Source organism: Corvus hawaiiensis, chromosome 8 (genome assembly GCF_020740725.1).
Source record: "Corvus hawaiiensis isolate bCorHaw1 chromosome 8, bCorHaw1.pri.cur, whole genome shotgun sequence".
Lineage (NCBI taxonomy): Eukaryota > Metazoa > Chordata > Aves > Passeriformes > Corvidae > Corvus > Corvus hawaiiensis.
Genome location: NC_063220.1, coordinates 19,837,480 through 19,852,854, shown reverse-complemented (window position 1 = coordinate 19,852,854; position 15,375 = coordinate 19,837,480). Strand labels below are relative to the sequence as shown.

Sequence of the window (15,375 nt, the reverse complement as noted above, 5' to 3'; positions counted from 1 at the left end):
TCAAGGTTCACAGTTTATTGGTTTTTGCAAAAGAGCCAGATCTGCCAATTTAGACAGGGGAGTGACACAAAACTTTCCATCTAAATGGACTAATTTTACCACAGGGAATTCCCAGGCAGAGCGCTCCAAGGCAGGCGCAGTCCTGTTTTATTTTTTAACAAGGACTGAATGACAAATATAAACGACAGTTCTAGGCTGACGGAACATCAGCATTTGACACTTCACAGGGGAGCGGTGAAATAAACAATAGGCAGAGAAATTGAATTAGAATCAGATGAGAGTCAGCTAGAGAGGGAGAGGAGGGCCTGATTCTCTACCAAATCATTTATAAAAGAGCAAACTGAATACTAAGTAGCTATAACATGTTCATATCCTGGTTTATTAGCAAATTTAACCTACTAGCATATTATACTTGCTTGATATTAATGGGTTGCTAGACAAAGGTGGATGGTAGGGAGTGTACAAGGAGTTTCTGTTCACGATGGTGCAAATCTCTTGTGCTAATCTTACCCTGTTACTAATAGACTCTACCAAGTTAGCAAAAAGAATATCATGTTGATTTAATTTTTCTCCTGTTCCCTCTGGCACATTGCCTGCTGAGTTCTGTCCAGTCTTCCTGTATTCTGGCACTCACTAAGTTTTGGGTACCCAGCTTTGCAGCCTTGGCTCAATTCTTTCTCTGCTTTTTTTTTCTCTGGGACTTCTCAAGTTCAAACAGGCAATTCATGACATTTTAAGGAGAATGATTCTGTGCAGAGTCTGTTTGGAACTTTCTGAGTATGGACCGTGTCTGCTTGAGATAAAAGGTTGGCTCAGCTGGTTGCATTAGCAAGCTATTATCCTATTTCTACTTAGTTTTGACAAGGGGATGGGATATATAAACTTTCCTGGCGGGTTAGACAGCTAACTGTTAGCTAGATGTTGTTTGGTTTAAATTTGGGTTCCTGGATTTTATGTCATCTTTTGAGATTTTAAGCATATCTAGAGAAATGATTTTCAATCTTTTTCAGTTGGCAAACAGTAAGAACAAAAAACAAGCAAGCTGCCTGTACAGTGCATCTATGTCCATAAGCTCACCTTTCCCAGTTATATTAAAAGCATTTTCCTTAAAAATAAACTAGTGATTTTAAAAGTGCACGCTAAAAACTACTGGTCTTGATGTTAGAAAAAGCAGCATGAAAATAAGGGGCTTTTGATTGATTTGCTTGGTAATGATGATTTGACTTTCATATGAGTCTGTAAAGTATGTATGTGGAAGCTGCCTGATTAGCTAGGCACTGTAACTAACCACTGCTGATGTATTAAGGAAGTTCCAAATGCAGCTCTGTGGTTAAAACAGGATTCTTAGGGATGCTGACATGGAAAAAAAAAAAGCTTCTTTCTTCTGTACAAAGAGGTTCTCTACCTGTGTGAAGTTTCACCCTGTTCAGTCCATTTGTTTTCTGTGTAGGTTTTTTTTTATTCCTTTCATAAGTGTTCAACAGGATGTGTTTGAATTAGTCTCAGGTTAAAAGTCATTATAGAATCATAGAATGTTTTGGGTTGGAAGGAACCTTAAATGTCATTTAGTTCCAACTCCCCTGCCATGGGTGAGGATGCCCCCCTCTAGACCAGGTTGCTGAGAGCCCCATCCAACCTGGCCTTGAACACTTCCAGGGATGGGGCATCCACTTTTCTGGGCAACCTGTTCTAATGTATCACCACCCTCACAGTCAAGAATTACTTCCTAATATCTAATCTAAATCAACCCTCTTTCAGTTTGAAAAAAAAATCCAACACCAAAAAAACCCCCTCAAAACAGTCCCTTACAGCTTTTCTCCCAAAGGTCAGAAGCCACAGGTGGCTGCAGTTTCAGAGGGCCAGCATTTGCTTACGAGCTCTGGCAGCAGAAAATTAGGATGCCTATAGTAAAGATGAATGTTGCCTCCTTCCTGAAACCTGGTGTTCCTGTCAGAGTAGTAAAGGGGACTTCGGAGAACAACAAAAGCAGTAAGGATAGACAAGGTCCTTTGAATGTGTGGGGGAAAGGGAATAGCGCGGAGTAGCCAGCAGTGCCTGGGCATGGAATGTGGAGTGCTGGATGCGCTCCCCAGTCTGTATAAGAAACGTGGGGGTTCATACCTGGGAGGGTAGGAGGCAGAGGAGGAGGAGGAAGGGAGTTTACAGAGAATCCGTGTTTTCCTCATGGTGGGCAATATCAGGGGTCAACATGCCTGGGGCAGAACTGGCAAGGCACAGAAAGGGATCTTGAAGGAAGGGCATGGCAGGGGGCTTGCAAGAAGCAGCCAAGGTTGACAAGAGGGTTTCTCCTGCTACAGGGATAAGAACCAGTGGAAAACAGTCCTTTCAAAGCTGCTACTACAGAATGAATTTGCAGGTAGAATTTTGAACCCGAAATTATCAAGTATGCTTTGGATGGCATCTTCCACCACAATGTCACACAGGAGAAAACAGGAAAAAACACAAGTCTTTGATAAGCTTTGGTATCAGACCAGCTCTGTCAGCCTTGCCAGGAGTTACTGGGCCATTTCCAGGTCTTGTGACATTTGAGCTGCGTCCAAAAGCACTAAGCCACAACATCCCGTGATGCAGTGAGACGTTTCCTTTTCACTGAAGTAAATTTCTGACTCTTACAGAGGAAGAGGCACCATTAATAACGTAGCTGTAGATGTCTTGAGAACATTGAAACTAGAAGTCAAATAAAAGTTCTTTTTGTATTTATTTTATATACATGTATATAAGTATACATATATACAAAATGGTGTTATATACAAATTACATTATTTCTAGTCAATCTTGTAATTTTTGTGTGTACTTGGATCATGATTTTTAAGTATAAGGTGCTGACAATACCAACTTTCTTTACTTCACTGCAGAGAGTGCCTGAATTATGTAAGTTAACTGTCCTGAGGATATTCCCAGCTTTTTTCTAAAGCAGAGAAGAATTTATACACAGACTGTTTACTAGGCATATCTTAATTAACAGCTGCTTTTTTAGTGAGCAGATCCTTCCCTTAATATTTTAAAGTATTTTCCTTTGCTTACAGACATAATCGTATAGATTTACTAGATTATAGTTTTCAGGATGAATTTTTTCCTTTAAAACATCGATACTATGTTTGCTGTTCTTCCATTTTTGCCACTCCCCAGGTTCTTACAGTTTTTCAGTACCAATTATGTGTCCTGTAATCCATCTTCTACCTAAATGAATACCTTCAGATGTGTATTATCTTTTCTTGCCTACACTCATTAAAGAGTGTAGTTATTTTTAAAGAAGGTTGTCATCATCTCAGAATGTTCAAACTTTTCTTTATTTTTCTTGTCAGAGTAATCATAAAGAGGATTTCTTTACTTAGTGTTGCATAAACCCTTACAATATCATTTTCCTCATTAGGAGACAGACTGGTGCTCTTTTTAGTTTTATCACATAACATTTTCACACTGAGAACTCCCATTGATTCTGTAGGATTATTAAAGGAACATAGTACTAGTTTGAATGGTGGAAATAGCTCATTCATGCAAGTATTTATTTTTGCCAGATATATAATTTCTTGAAAGTTGCAGAAGTTTTGCTGTAGTTCTACTGCCAGTTATGGAGACTTACACAGGAATGTCAGAGTGAAGATTTCTGGGCTGTATTTTGTGATACAAATGAGATAATCATGCTAGTAAAAGATTATTTTACCAGGATGAATTTTGAAAATCCATTTTGCGTTTGTCTGACACATATATCTGGTGATTCTTAGCCTGTCTTTCACTTCTCACAGTGAATGTACATTATTAATTTTCTTTGATTTCAGTCAATTTAACATCTAGGATTCATCTATCAATTTAGTGTTTGATTCTTATCACCTAAACTTTGGTAGAGAAAGAAAATTCTGATGCATAAGAAATGTCAGAATTTGGGAATCCAGTTTTATTCCAATTTTGAGTGCAAGCCGATCCCTGCATCACATCCCAGGCCTGTCTGTCTCACAGGTGGAAAACCCTGGGAACCTGAGCCCTCCAACTTCAGGAGAGTTGCCAGGCAGTTTTGCCTCAGTGTTGTGAAAATTGAATTGCTTTTACAGTCTGTTTGGATTTCAACAAATTGACTTTCACTTATGGAAAATGTCCTGTTGGGGGATTTTCAGCCTATGCTATTAATACTGCAAGGGAAAAATAGAAAATTAAACAAAAGGAAATGCTTTAACTCTCTGATGAGCAAAACTATTTGATTTCATGACAGCACTTATGCGCAGGCTTTCCTTAAGATACACATGCACTGGCAGAAAATGGAGCCCACTGGCTTTCATGAGCTGTTGTGAAAATATTTTATAATGACTAAAAATTGTAGGAGCAAAATTGATTTGGTCTAGCATGACTTCTTGCTACATTTTTATTGCACCTCTATGACCCTAAACTGCATGTGACTTCCTGGAGAACTAATGCTTAACTGAGGAGAAATAGAGTAAATACCTCAGCATTTGGTATGTTTATAGCATACCTGAATATAATACCCAGCTGTTTGTTGGGTGGACAATGAATAGCTTGGAGCATGGGTTATTAATGACTTTACATTGGGTTTTGCTCCCCAGTTGACCTAGACAGAGTCTCCCAACTGGGGCTAAGAGGAAACAAGCATAGAGGGGAAGGAGACTCTGGGCTTTACCACACATCTTTGTGATGTTGTGGCTACCCAATAACATTTTGATTTTCTGAACTACCTGGGGGTACCTGATATATTATAGATCACTGGGAATCAAGTGAGATCAACAGAAGAGGGAGTCCTGCTGGCAATGCATTGGAGCACATGGTGGCTGGTGGGGACTCAGAGGCTGGATTGTACTGTAGGGTGTTGCAAGCATGTGCAGTGTCTTTCATCACGCAGCATGGTGGTTGTTAACAATCACAATGTTTACATGGTGCCCAAAGGGTGCCAGGTGCAACAAACGTAACATACCAGAGACCTCAAGGGGAATCTCTTGGAGAGTGAAGTGTTGGGGGAGTGGGGGAAGAGAGAGAGAGAAGGAAAGAGAAACAAGCCAGAAGCCACAAAAATGACATAGAAAAAAAAATTTGCTTTTATTTCTCATGTGCACAAAAAGAGAAAAGAAAAGAGTCAAACAGAACGGAAGTGATGAGGAAAAGCCAAGAGGGGCTGCAGAAGCCTAGAATGGATGTGACCCTGCACCTGGCACTGGCCCCCTTCCCTCCCGGGTCTCATGTCTAGCTTAGCCTGGAGATCATCAGCAGAGCTGCTCTACAGTTACACTTGCTATCAGTTCTGTAATTGTCAGTTTGGTCCCTCCTTCATGCTTTGCAAGTCTGCCACCATCCTGGGCTCAGCCAAGGAGCACACTGTGGTATTTGTGGGTCCCTCAGAAGCCCTGACTCTGTCAATGCCAAAGGGGGCAGCTCAGCTGTGATTCTTATTTCTTTTTCCAGAGGGGTGCTTTTCCTTAGGGACAAAAGGGTGGAGTTTTTCCAACAGTTCAGCAAAACAAAAATTCCCTTGGGAAAATGTTAATAAGCATATATAATTTTATACTCAAGAGAAGAAAGAGGTGCAGGGCTTTTTGTTTTCCTTTCCTTGTTTAACATCCTCATATTCATGTTGCAATTAATTCTGAAGTCTTACTCTGAGTTTGATTCATTGCTACTGATGGGTCGGAAAGCATGCAAACTTCTCCCTATTTCCACAGCAGGGCTCATTGCCACCAACTCTCCCCAACAGATTTGCAGGCCACAAGTGTCAGCTTTAATGCATCCACCTCATGCAATCCTCCCCACATTCTGCCGGGCCAAAAGGATGTGAGAGCTTCAGAGAGCAGGACTCAAAGGTACTGCCCAGTTTTGAATGCCATGGTCCTTGTTGTTTCCAGCCAAGCACGGCATTTGAGAATTCGTGAGGTTCTTCCCCCATGATCAAGTAGAGACAGAGGAGACCGAGCCTCACAGTATTTCTCCTTGGTCCATTAGATAAAGCAAACATAGCAACAGAACTAAGAATGACCTGAGAAGAAAGAAGTGAAGGGAGAGCTAAGGAAGACGAATAAAGAAACAAAGAATGATTTGTGAGAAAAAGGAAAAGAGAGAAATATAGTGGAAACATTAGTTATTATTCACAATAATGTTTAACATTTTGATAGAATTTTCTATCCAGAATTTCAATGCACTGAACTGGTGATAATTAATTCAGCTGTGCAATCCCCCTGTGAACTAGAAACTGTTGTTCTTCCCATTTTAGAGAGTGTTGGAATTGAGGTGTGTGGGGAAATTGGACTTGACAAAGGTTTTCTAGAGCCACAAGGAGAACTAGGGAGTTGGAGGTCCCAGATACCTGCTCTCATATCAGGAATGCTCTTCCCTCCCTGGATAGAAAAGTACATCGGGAATGAGAAATAATAAAAGAGAGGGATAGAAATTGAACGGAAAGAGGGTGTGAGAAAGATATGTGAGAAAGGTAAGTGACAGCAGAATGGAGGAGAGGTTTGAGTTATAGACTTCACTGGATTTTGCATAAAAATTTCTTTTTTTCCTGTAACATTTTTAAAAGAAAAATAATTTAAACCCCCCACCTATAACAAAGCAGCTGTTGGCCTGTTGGGGAAAGGGTCCTTCCAAGGTTTGGCTGTTCCCTCAGGTTCTGGATTTGTGCTGTGCTTTATTGAACACATTGTTTTGTTTTCAGTGAGCACAACGAGACTTGCACAGTACACACAGCGTGTTCCTTATCTACAGGATGAGACGAGGCTGTTTTAATAACTACCATGATGAAGATGGAGATGAACTTATATACAAGAGGAATTGCCTTCACATTACACACATTATCTTCCTACAAAGCAGCAATTGTTTTTTGCAAATAACATAATATTAAATAATTGGTAGAATTTTTGCGTTTCCTGCATAGTCCAGTCTAATGAAATCTAGATGAATATTGATGGTTTTCTTCTGCATAATATCACCACATAAATCCCCATGTCAGCTACTAGACTTGGGCTATAATACTGCTTTACAATGCATCCACCGACTGTAAATCAAAACAACCAACACAAGAAACTCTTTGGCAAATGTAATTCAGTACATTCGCATGAGGGTCTACAGATGGTGGTGGAAGAGGATTAGACTGCCCAGTCCTTTGCATAATTCTGCTTTCCTTTGAATTTTCCTGGTCAAACTACATGCTGTACTTACGAACTTTCCAGACCAATCCAATGCTTGGTGGAAATCTTTTTTTACCAGTGGAGTTAAACCAACAATAGATTTGGCCCTCCAAGGGTCAAATCAAGCTAGCCATGAGTGAGACAACTAAATCTTGCTTTCAGACCCTAGCTCTTGTCCTCAAGTTTGGTGAAACACCATTATAAAAATAAGCATTTCTGAGCTGCTGGCTTCTCCTGAGCTGCGCCCTGGGCTGCGCGTGGCTAAGTGTGAGGTGTGACAGTCTCCTTTTCTTTAGCTTCCTCAGGAGCTTCTCTTTTCTGGTCCTGGGATTTATTGCCTCTGCACTGACTACCTGTTGAGTGAATCTGGGTGGTGCACAAGTAGAGCAGAGGTTGTACTGAGAGACTAAAAGATAGACCATTCTAACAGGTTTCAGCATCTATCTGGTGTCTGTGAAGGAGAACAGAAGGAGTGGTGAAAGCATATTTTTAGAAATTGCTCAGAATTTTCTTCTCTCGTAGATTAAGATGAGACAACAGGCCAAATTCTGGTCTTGGTGACAGTGTAACAACTCTGCTATTTGCAGCAGGTTACTCAGAGGTAAAATGTGCAGAATGATACTTTTAATAGATTAGGAGTAACCTCTTTGATTTTATTCTGTACAGGAACAGATTTTAGCTCTATATCTTCTACGTAAATGTCCCCACAAATACCCTTATCATTTGGGCACCCCATTAAAGAAGACACAGACCTATAATCAGCTAAAGCCATGCAAAGGCTAAAAGAGTTAGGTGAAAGGGGCCTTTGGGATCAACACAGCTGTTTACTGATGGTGGATTTCATACATACAAGTTAAACTTGGAGACAGAATACTGAGTCCACTACCACATCTCCTCAGAGGCTTGGAACTTTGGATTTTATACATGATGTTGGCTGTACAGATTGCTCCACTGTTCACTTTTATGCCCTTTGGGGGTTTTATTCTCAATCCTGTTTTTGTCCATGGACAATAGCCCACGAGTTTTATCTGAAACCTCTCTAAAACAACAAGGATCTACTTTGGCAGACTTGATGCCCTGGGGACAGGCTATAGCTGCCTTCATGTTTTCTTTGAGTAATTTTTAGGAAGTGTCAGTGCAAGGAACAGTTTATGAGTTTGCTGACAATACAGGAGTAATAAGCATTTCTATTGACAGTTAGCCTTTTGCAGAACAGTGTTTGTCCATGACTTGGGAACCAAAATGAGCAGAGAATCCCTAGAGAATCATCAGGTGAGCATTTGGGATAAGGGGTAAATATTAGGGTGCACAATACAGGATTGAAGATGAAAAGATGGGGCTGTATCTTGAGTCTGGATGGTAGGATGCAAGCATATGGATTTGAATGGGGGCCTATAAATTAGTAGGTGTATGAGCAGATGGATGGGGAATCAAAGGGGGGCCCATATAGCAGGGCTATGATGGTTAGGAAATTAGGTGTTGGGCACAGATAATGAGGCGGTTGTCACCGGCAGTGGCGATCTGGAGAAAGGGTGTTGGGCATATCTAAAATTGCAAAAGTTGGGATGTGGGTGAACTGAAGTTGTCACAAGTACAGAGTTTAAGGTAAAAGGACTGAAGGTTAAGGACTAGGGAACCAAGCAATTATCCCAGCCAATCCTGAATTTGTCCATCTCAGTCTCAGCTGTCCAGAGGGCAATCAGATGGGCCCACATGAAGCCCCACACTTTCCACCACACAGCGCAGTGAGAGCGCAGCTGGGCTTGTTTTCTTTGTTTGCCAACCAGTGACATGGAAAACATTTGTTGCCTCAGAGTGCTTTTTTTTGTTGACTGATGTATTTGGTAACTTTGTCAGATGTGACTTGTCCACACTGCTCCCCAGAGACAGGATTTGGGAAAGGAGGGGGAGGAGGAGGAGGAGGCGACGGGGTGGAGCTGGCATCCAATCCTCTCCAATACCATCATCCCATTGTAGTGCAAAACAGAAAGGAAACAAAACCCTAGAGTGAAAGAGGAGCATCAAACGTCAGAGGAACTCGTCTGCCATTCAGGTGGTGGGGAGAGATGGGACTTGGAGTTTTATTTTTGTAGGGTTTTTTAATTATTATTTTGGTTTTTTTGTTGGTTTTGTTTGCTTGGGTTTTTTAGAAAATTGGGGATTTTTTTGTTCCTTTTTACAGACCTTCATGACAAAGCATAAAAACACAGTTATATTTATATATCTATTTATATATTTCTTCATTTCGTTGGTTTGTTTGTAAATGTTGCTCCATCCTCCTGTCTGAGCTGATTGTGTGTCACAGAAATTGTGGGTGTATGTGTGAGGTTCCTCCCGACTCTGGCCTGCAAAGTCACCACCCACGAGGTGAAGCCAACTCTGGGGGAATCCATGCTGGAAAGTGGGGATGAGGTGCACAGAGAACCCCTCATGGGGTGCAGATCATTACTTGGTCCTTTCTTCATTGCCAGATGGGCCAGGTCTCTGTGCTGCCATCTCTGCTCTAGCCAGACTGTTCCCTCTGTCCTGGGAAACAGGGTGAGCATCACAGGTTACACACACTCAAGAGTCCACCACAGAAGAGTATATCTTTGGGGAACAGTGTTTCATGAGCGGCATTCTCCCGTTTCCCTGGCCCTTACCGCTCCCAGAAAGGGGTCCTGTAGGGCAGTGGTTGCCAGCTGCATTGCTTCCCAGTCCCCCTGGAGTCCTGGAAGCTGAGAAGACTTTGCATGGCTGAGCTTTACCCAGAGATGTTGGAGGGCTCCCTCAGGGGATGCCACTTGGCCACAGGCTGTTCCTGGCGTGGGGGGAGCGGTCGGGGCGGAGGGTAGGGGGAACGAGGGGGTCTCAGTCTCATGTGGTGAGCGCTTGGTCCGGCGCCTTCATGATGAAGAGGAAGGAACTGGACTGTGGGGAGGAATGGAGAAGGTCTCTTCACCCTTCCCAGGGATGGAGGGAAGTGATCAGACAGGTACAATGTGGAGGCCTAAGCTGTCGCCCTGCAGTTTCATGTGGTTTCCATGGTAACTAGTGGCGGTCATAGGCAGCGGCAGCAGTGGGAGGTGCGGAGCCCCGGGATGTGGCACTATAATAATAAGGGGAACCTGAAAGTTAACACAGGAGAAGAATGGACTGGTTGAAAGGACAAACAGTAAACAAAAAAAAACCAAACCAAACCAAAAAACAGGAACAATCAAACTAAGAAAAGAAATAAAGGAGAACTGAAAAGAAACAGAAAGGTAGGAAGAAAGAAAAGCAAAATAACCAAAAAAAGAACTTGGACACTGAGCTCCTAATGGGATTAAGGAAAGGCAATCAGTGGAAGCCAAGTGAGGGCCACACTTCAGTGGATAGATGCTACTGTGGCCTCTATATATTATCCCCTCTACAGAAAGGAGATCCTTTTGCATCTACTGACAATCAGTAGAGTAAGTCAATGAGCATTTGCGCTGGTTTTGACTGGGGCAGAGTTAGTTTTCTTCACAGTGGCTGGTAAGGGGCGGTGTTTTGGATTTGTGCTGAGCACAGGGTTGATAATACAGAGACGTTTTTGTTATTGCTGAGCAGGGCTTACACAGAGCCAAGGCCTTTTCTGCTTTTTGCACTGCCATGCTGGTGAGGAGTCTGGGTCCAGCCGGGACAGATGACCTGAACTGGCCAAAGGGATGTTCCAAACCAGATAACATCATAGTCAGCATGTGAAACAGGGGAAAGAAGGAGGAAGGGGAGATATTTGGAGTGATGGTGTTTGTCTTCCCAAGTAACCATTATGCATGATGGGGCCCTGCTCTTCTGGGGATGGCTGAACACCTGCCTGCCCATGGGAAAGAAGTGAATTAATTCCTTGTTTTGCTTTGCTTGTATGTGTGGCTTTTGCTTTCTCTATTCAACTATCTTTATCTCAACCCAGGATTTTTCTAGCTTTTATCCTTCCAATTCTCTCCCTGATCCTCCTGGTGGGGGAATGAACAAGTGGCTGTGTGGGGCTTGGCTAATGCCTGGGGCTAAACCACAACAAACATTGCAGCACAAATATGCCACACCTGATCCGTAGCCACAAGGAAAGTGTCAGGGCCAGATGTTCTGAGTGTACCTGACGAAGTATAATGGGTCACTTTTAAAACCAGGAGGGGAGAAATGAAACAAAATTACAAGATTTTACTACTTGGGATTTGGGTCACATTTGGCATGAAAGCTCTTTAGGTGGTTATCGAATGTGTGTTAAATAGTGATTGATTATTAAGATCACATTTACTGAAGTTTAACAGCTGGAATAAAATGTGCATCTATTATCCAGTTGTTAAACCTCAGTAAAAAGGTAGATAATAATCACAACTGATTTATTTTACATATAATAAATCTCTTCCTATTCCCTGCAAAGAAATGTTGTATTAGAACCTAAAGTCTTGTAGGCGTTTTTTTCCCCTTTGAGAAGAACCCTGACTATTTCTGAGCATATTAGTCACTGGAGATGGATATATGTCCCTGCAAGAAAACTCTACTGCCTATAAAAATCCTGTGATGCAGCCTGTCTCCCACTCTGGACATTATTCCAACTGGTCCAATAGGACAAAATTCTATGGGATTTATAGATTCCCCAGGAACTGACTCTGGATTTAGCCTGGGAGAGGAGTGAAACCTTATGTGAATTTTTAACCAGGCCTTGAAAGGATGCTGGTTGTGGCCTAAGAGTAGCAGAACCTAAATTTAACTTTTGGTGTAATCCGGAATAAACTGTGGATGCAGCCCATGGAGAAGCTGGAGATGAACTGGAGTTCTGAACTCCTCATGAAAGAGGAACTGGCTTCAGAACTGATACAAAACATGCATGAAGTAGATACCCATTTGAAACTGGACTGGAGAGTGAGGAAAAAGGCCTCTCACCTGCCCAAATACTTGAAAACCCTCTTCAGAAACAAACAAACTAAAAAAAAAACAAAGAAAAGAAAACAGACAAACAGAAGGAGCGCGAGGCTGGGGGTGTGCTGTGGGAAAGAGGTACTCACTTAGTAATGCAGGGTTGCTGAACCGCCAGGCCTCGTTGTAGGTCGTGTACTGAGGGTGGCTGTAGGGGTTCCCTGAAAACTCGCTCCCTGGAAGAAACCGAGGAAGGTGTGAAATACAGTTGGGAATAAAGATTTACATCTGCTGTTCCATCAGACCAGTGTTCATGCTGAATCCGTTTACCAGCAGGAAAACTGGTGTATGTAGCTTCTTTGTCTAGCTGGTACTCTGCCCTTAAGTCACTGCAGTGCAAAGCTGCAAAGGTTCAGTGCAAAGTTGCTTACCCATACCATTAATCATCACAAGACTGACCGCTTCACAATAAAAAAATCAGTTCAAATTCAATAATACAAATAAATTATTAAAGTGGGGTTTTTTAGTTTCCTTATTTTTCATTGCCTTCTGTCTTCCAATTCTCAAGCTGCAATAGGACTGCATATGCAAGCTTTTTATGCACCTAATTATCAGCTTTCCTATGAATAACATCTAAGGTTCTTCAGTAGTGCCAAGACATCAGGCATGGAAGGTTGATAGGACAAGCTCACAAGAAACTCTTTGGAACTAGCAGTGCTATTGATGGCAATATGTTTTGTTATTAGGGTACTGAGGGTGATGGCATATTTTTGAAGAGTATCATTCATTTTTGGAAATGTTCTGGGTAGGCTATATATAAAACAAAATGGAAAACACATGAATCACCTTCTTTCTTACTCTGGATGATGGTATTAGTCGGAAAAGTGATTCATACATGATTAACCTCTCTTTTATGCTTAGTTAGTGAGTTATAGAGAAAATTTGCTGCATTCTAGCTCTGGAAAATAATTTTCTAATGATTAGCACTTTAGGTACTGTGCTGAACCTGAAAGACAAGTTGAGCTACAGCTCCCCTTTTCACGTTAGTAAAATGGGCCCAAACCAAAATACTTCCAAGCTTTGTGATCTAGTAAGACTCTGAACCAAGATCTGAATGGTGTAGAGTCCTCTAAAACATTCCGTTTTATTGTACAGAAGGAGCTGAGTCTCCCTGTTTCTTAGAAGGCTGTGCAGGGTATTTGGTTACTGAAGGGGTACGGTGCTACATTCAAAATAAATAAATCTCCCCCAAACTTAAACATGTATTATTCTATTACGGAAAATCATGGCATGATCTGATCATAAGCTCAATTTAATGTAGTAACAACAGACAACACCATCTGAAAGGCCTTATGTGCTCAAAAGGCAGTGGAAGAGTAGTGTGACTATTAGCTTCTGGTCTGCCCTATGGCGGAGGTGGAATTGTTACAACAGAAGTGTTTGAAAAACACCTGGCTGTTCCTGCTAGATACCAAGGAACCGGAAAAGAAGGTAATGCAAGATGGGATGGATGCCTGTGATACAATTACCAAAGACTGTCACTTAATTATGGCATAATCTCTGCAAATCTCCTCTCACTGGAGTGTTAAAACCAACACCACAGATTCTCAGATGTCAGAAATGAAGTCTGTTCAAGTTAGGGGATTTGTACTGCTTTAAACTTAAGGAGAATATTTCCAGCAAGGTTTTTAAAAGGTACTCAGGGTGATAACCAAAGTAGTCAGTGCAAAAATGAGTATGAATCAAACCAAATCATCATCCAAAGGTATTTTAGTCAGTAGCTATATTTACAGTAGCTTTTAGTTTCAGCATAAAACCTCATTTTGTGTGAGAGATCTTGCTAACTACTGTTTTAATGATAATAACTCAGCATAATTCCATAGCTAGAAACATCTTGCATCAAAAATCTTGACAACTAGCTGGGAAGGAATAGGTGAAACCTACTAAGATGACCATGCAAGGCACAGTCCAGATTCTTCTCTACTGAATTATCTGTGGAATATACTGGAATGAGTTTGCCTCCCAAAGAATGAGAAAAAAAACTATTCACATGAGAATTTCTCCTTTTGAAGTGCTTCATGTAACATCACTTCACTGTATGGAGAGAAATTGTTCTGATATTTCAACACTTTTCTCTCACCCCCTCCTGAGCTGACACCCTAAACTGTTTATAGTGTTCCTAAAGCACGGGTTAAGCACAGGAGAAAGAGCCACAGCTATGAAGCACTGGGGAGGAGGCAGGGCAGCCACTGGAAACAGTGTTTATTGACGAGGAGTGAAAGCATGCATGCAGCAGGATAATGAGCTTTTGAGCTCAACTGTGACCAAGAGGAACTGAGCTATCGCCTTCCCCGATCACTAATGAAACAAGTGTAATTTCCTCATCAACATTGGATTCTGTTTAACGACTCCCTGCCGCTGCTGTCCCCGGCCCTCTGCAGGCTCCGCACTGCTCTGTGTATACTGCAGTTCCTTCAGTGGATGCTCATTTCACTAAAACAGTTTGCAGAAACTTGATGTCCTTTCTGGGAAAGAGGAAAAATTGAGACATGGATCAAAGGTATTCTGTTACCTTTGTAGGAAACTTCTCTGAGATCTGTAGGTTAAGTGTAGCCCAATACCTGATTCATCTTTCTGTGAGTGACTAAGCCCTGCTTTTTCAAGTGTGTGCTCAGGACCTCTGGCTTTCATCCATGTTTACAGCTCGAGACCTGAAGTCACAGGAAAGGTAAATGCAGTATATGTATCTTGTCACGTCATCTGCATAAACCTAAGAGACGTGCATTTGCTGGCCGTGTTGCGTGAATGTAGGAGGAGACAAGCTCTTCTCTAGACTATACAAGTAGAAGTCTAGTTGGTTGTCATGGGTAGAACATAGCCTTGATTATTAGCACTGGTTAAACAATCTTCTCAGAAACAGTTTTCCACTGGAAAATGCTGTCTCATTGAAATGGAAATGTTTTGCTTGAGCTTGTCAGCTTCAATAGAGTTTTGGAAGGAAAAGTTCTGAAATTATTGCAAATTGAAAAAAAGTATTATGTTTCAACTTTCTTGTTTTGTTTTATTTTGCCTTTCTCATCTCATTTAATTTCCTTTCAATTCTTTCATTATTTTAATATGTCTTGACATTTAGTACATGTTGATGTTATTGAAATGTTTCATCTTGATGTTTGCAAATTGAACTGTTGCAAGATTCTGACTCCTCATACCAATGCAAGATAAAAGCAAATATCAAGGAATCAGAATTTTGCATGGGTTAGAAATCTGGTTTCTGAACAGCTGTGTGTTTAGCTCTGCACCTTTGTTTAGAGAAGACAGAGCCTCTTTGTCATATTGGCTCATATCCGAACAATAGGTTTGTTTGGATGTT

General features: G+C 41.5%; 1 protein-coding gene and 1 long non-coding RNA gene across 12 annotated transcripts in view; one reads left to right on the top strand and one right to left on the bottom strand.

Moving 5' to 3' along the window:
• LOC125329774 overlaps positions 1-15,375 on the top strand; it is a 157,569-nt gene that overhangs the window by 71,280 nt on the left and 70,914 nt on the right. The gene's annotated exons all lie outside the window — the stretch shown is intronic.
• Positions 3,298-15,375, bottom strand: part of PAX2 (paired box 2) — a 103,334-nt gene continuing 91,256 nt past the window's right edge. For 6 of the 11 annotated variants that reach the window (XM_048312126.1, XM_048312129.1, XM_048312132.1 and 3 more), the window contains 2 exons: positions 12,155-12,241; positions 3,298-10,252 (listed from right to left, as the gene is read on the bottom strand). In XM_048312126.1, the coding sequence (XP_048168083.1) occupies positions 10,176-10,252; positions 12,155-12,241 (164 nt within the window). In that variant the 3' untranslated portion in view covers positions 3,298-10,175. The remainder of the gene's footprint in view (positions 10,253-12,154; positions 12,242-15,375) is intronic. The other 5 variants (XM_048312125.1, XM_048312121.1, XM_048312128.1 and 2 more) reach the window with 1 other exon arrangement.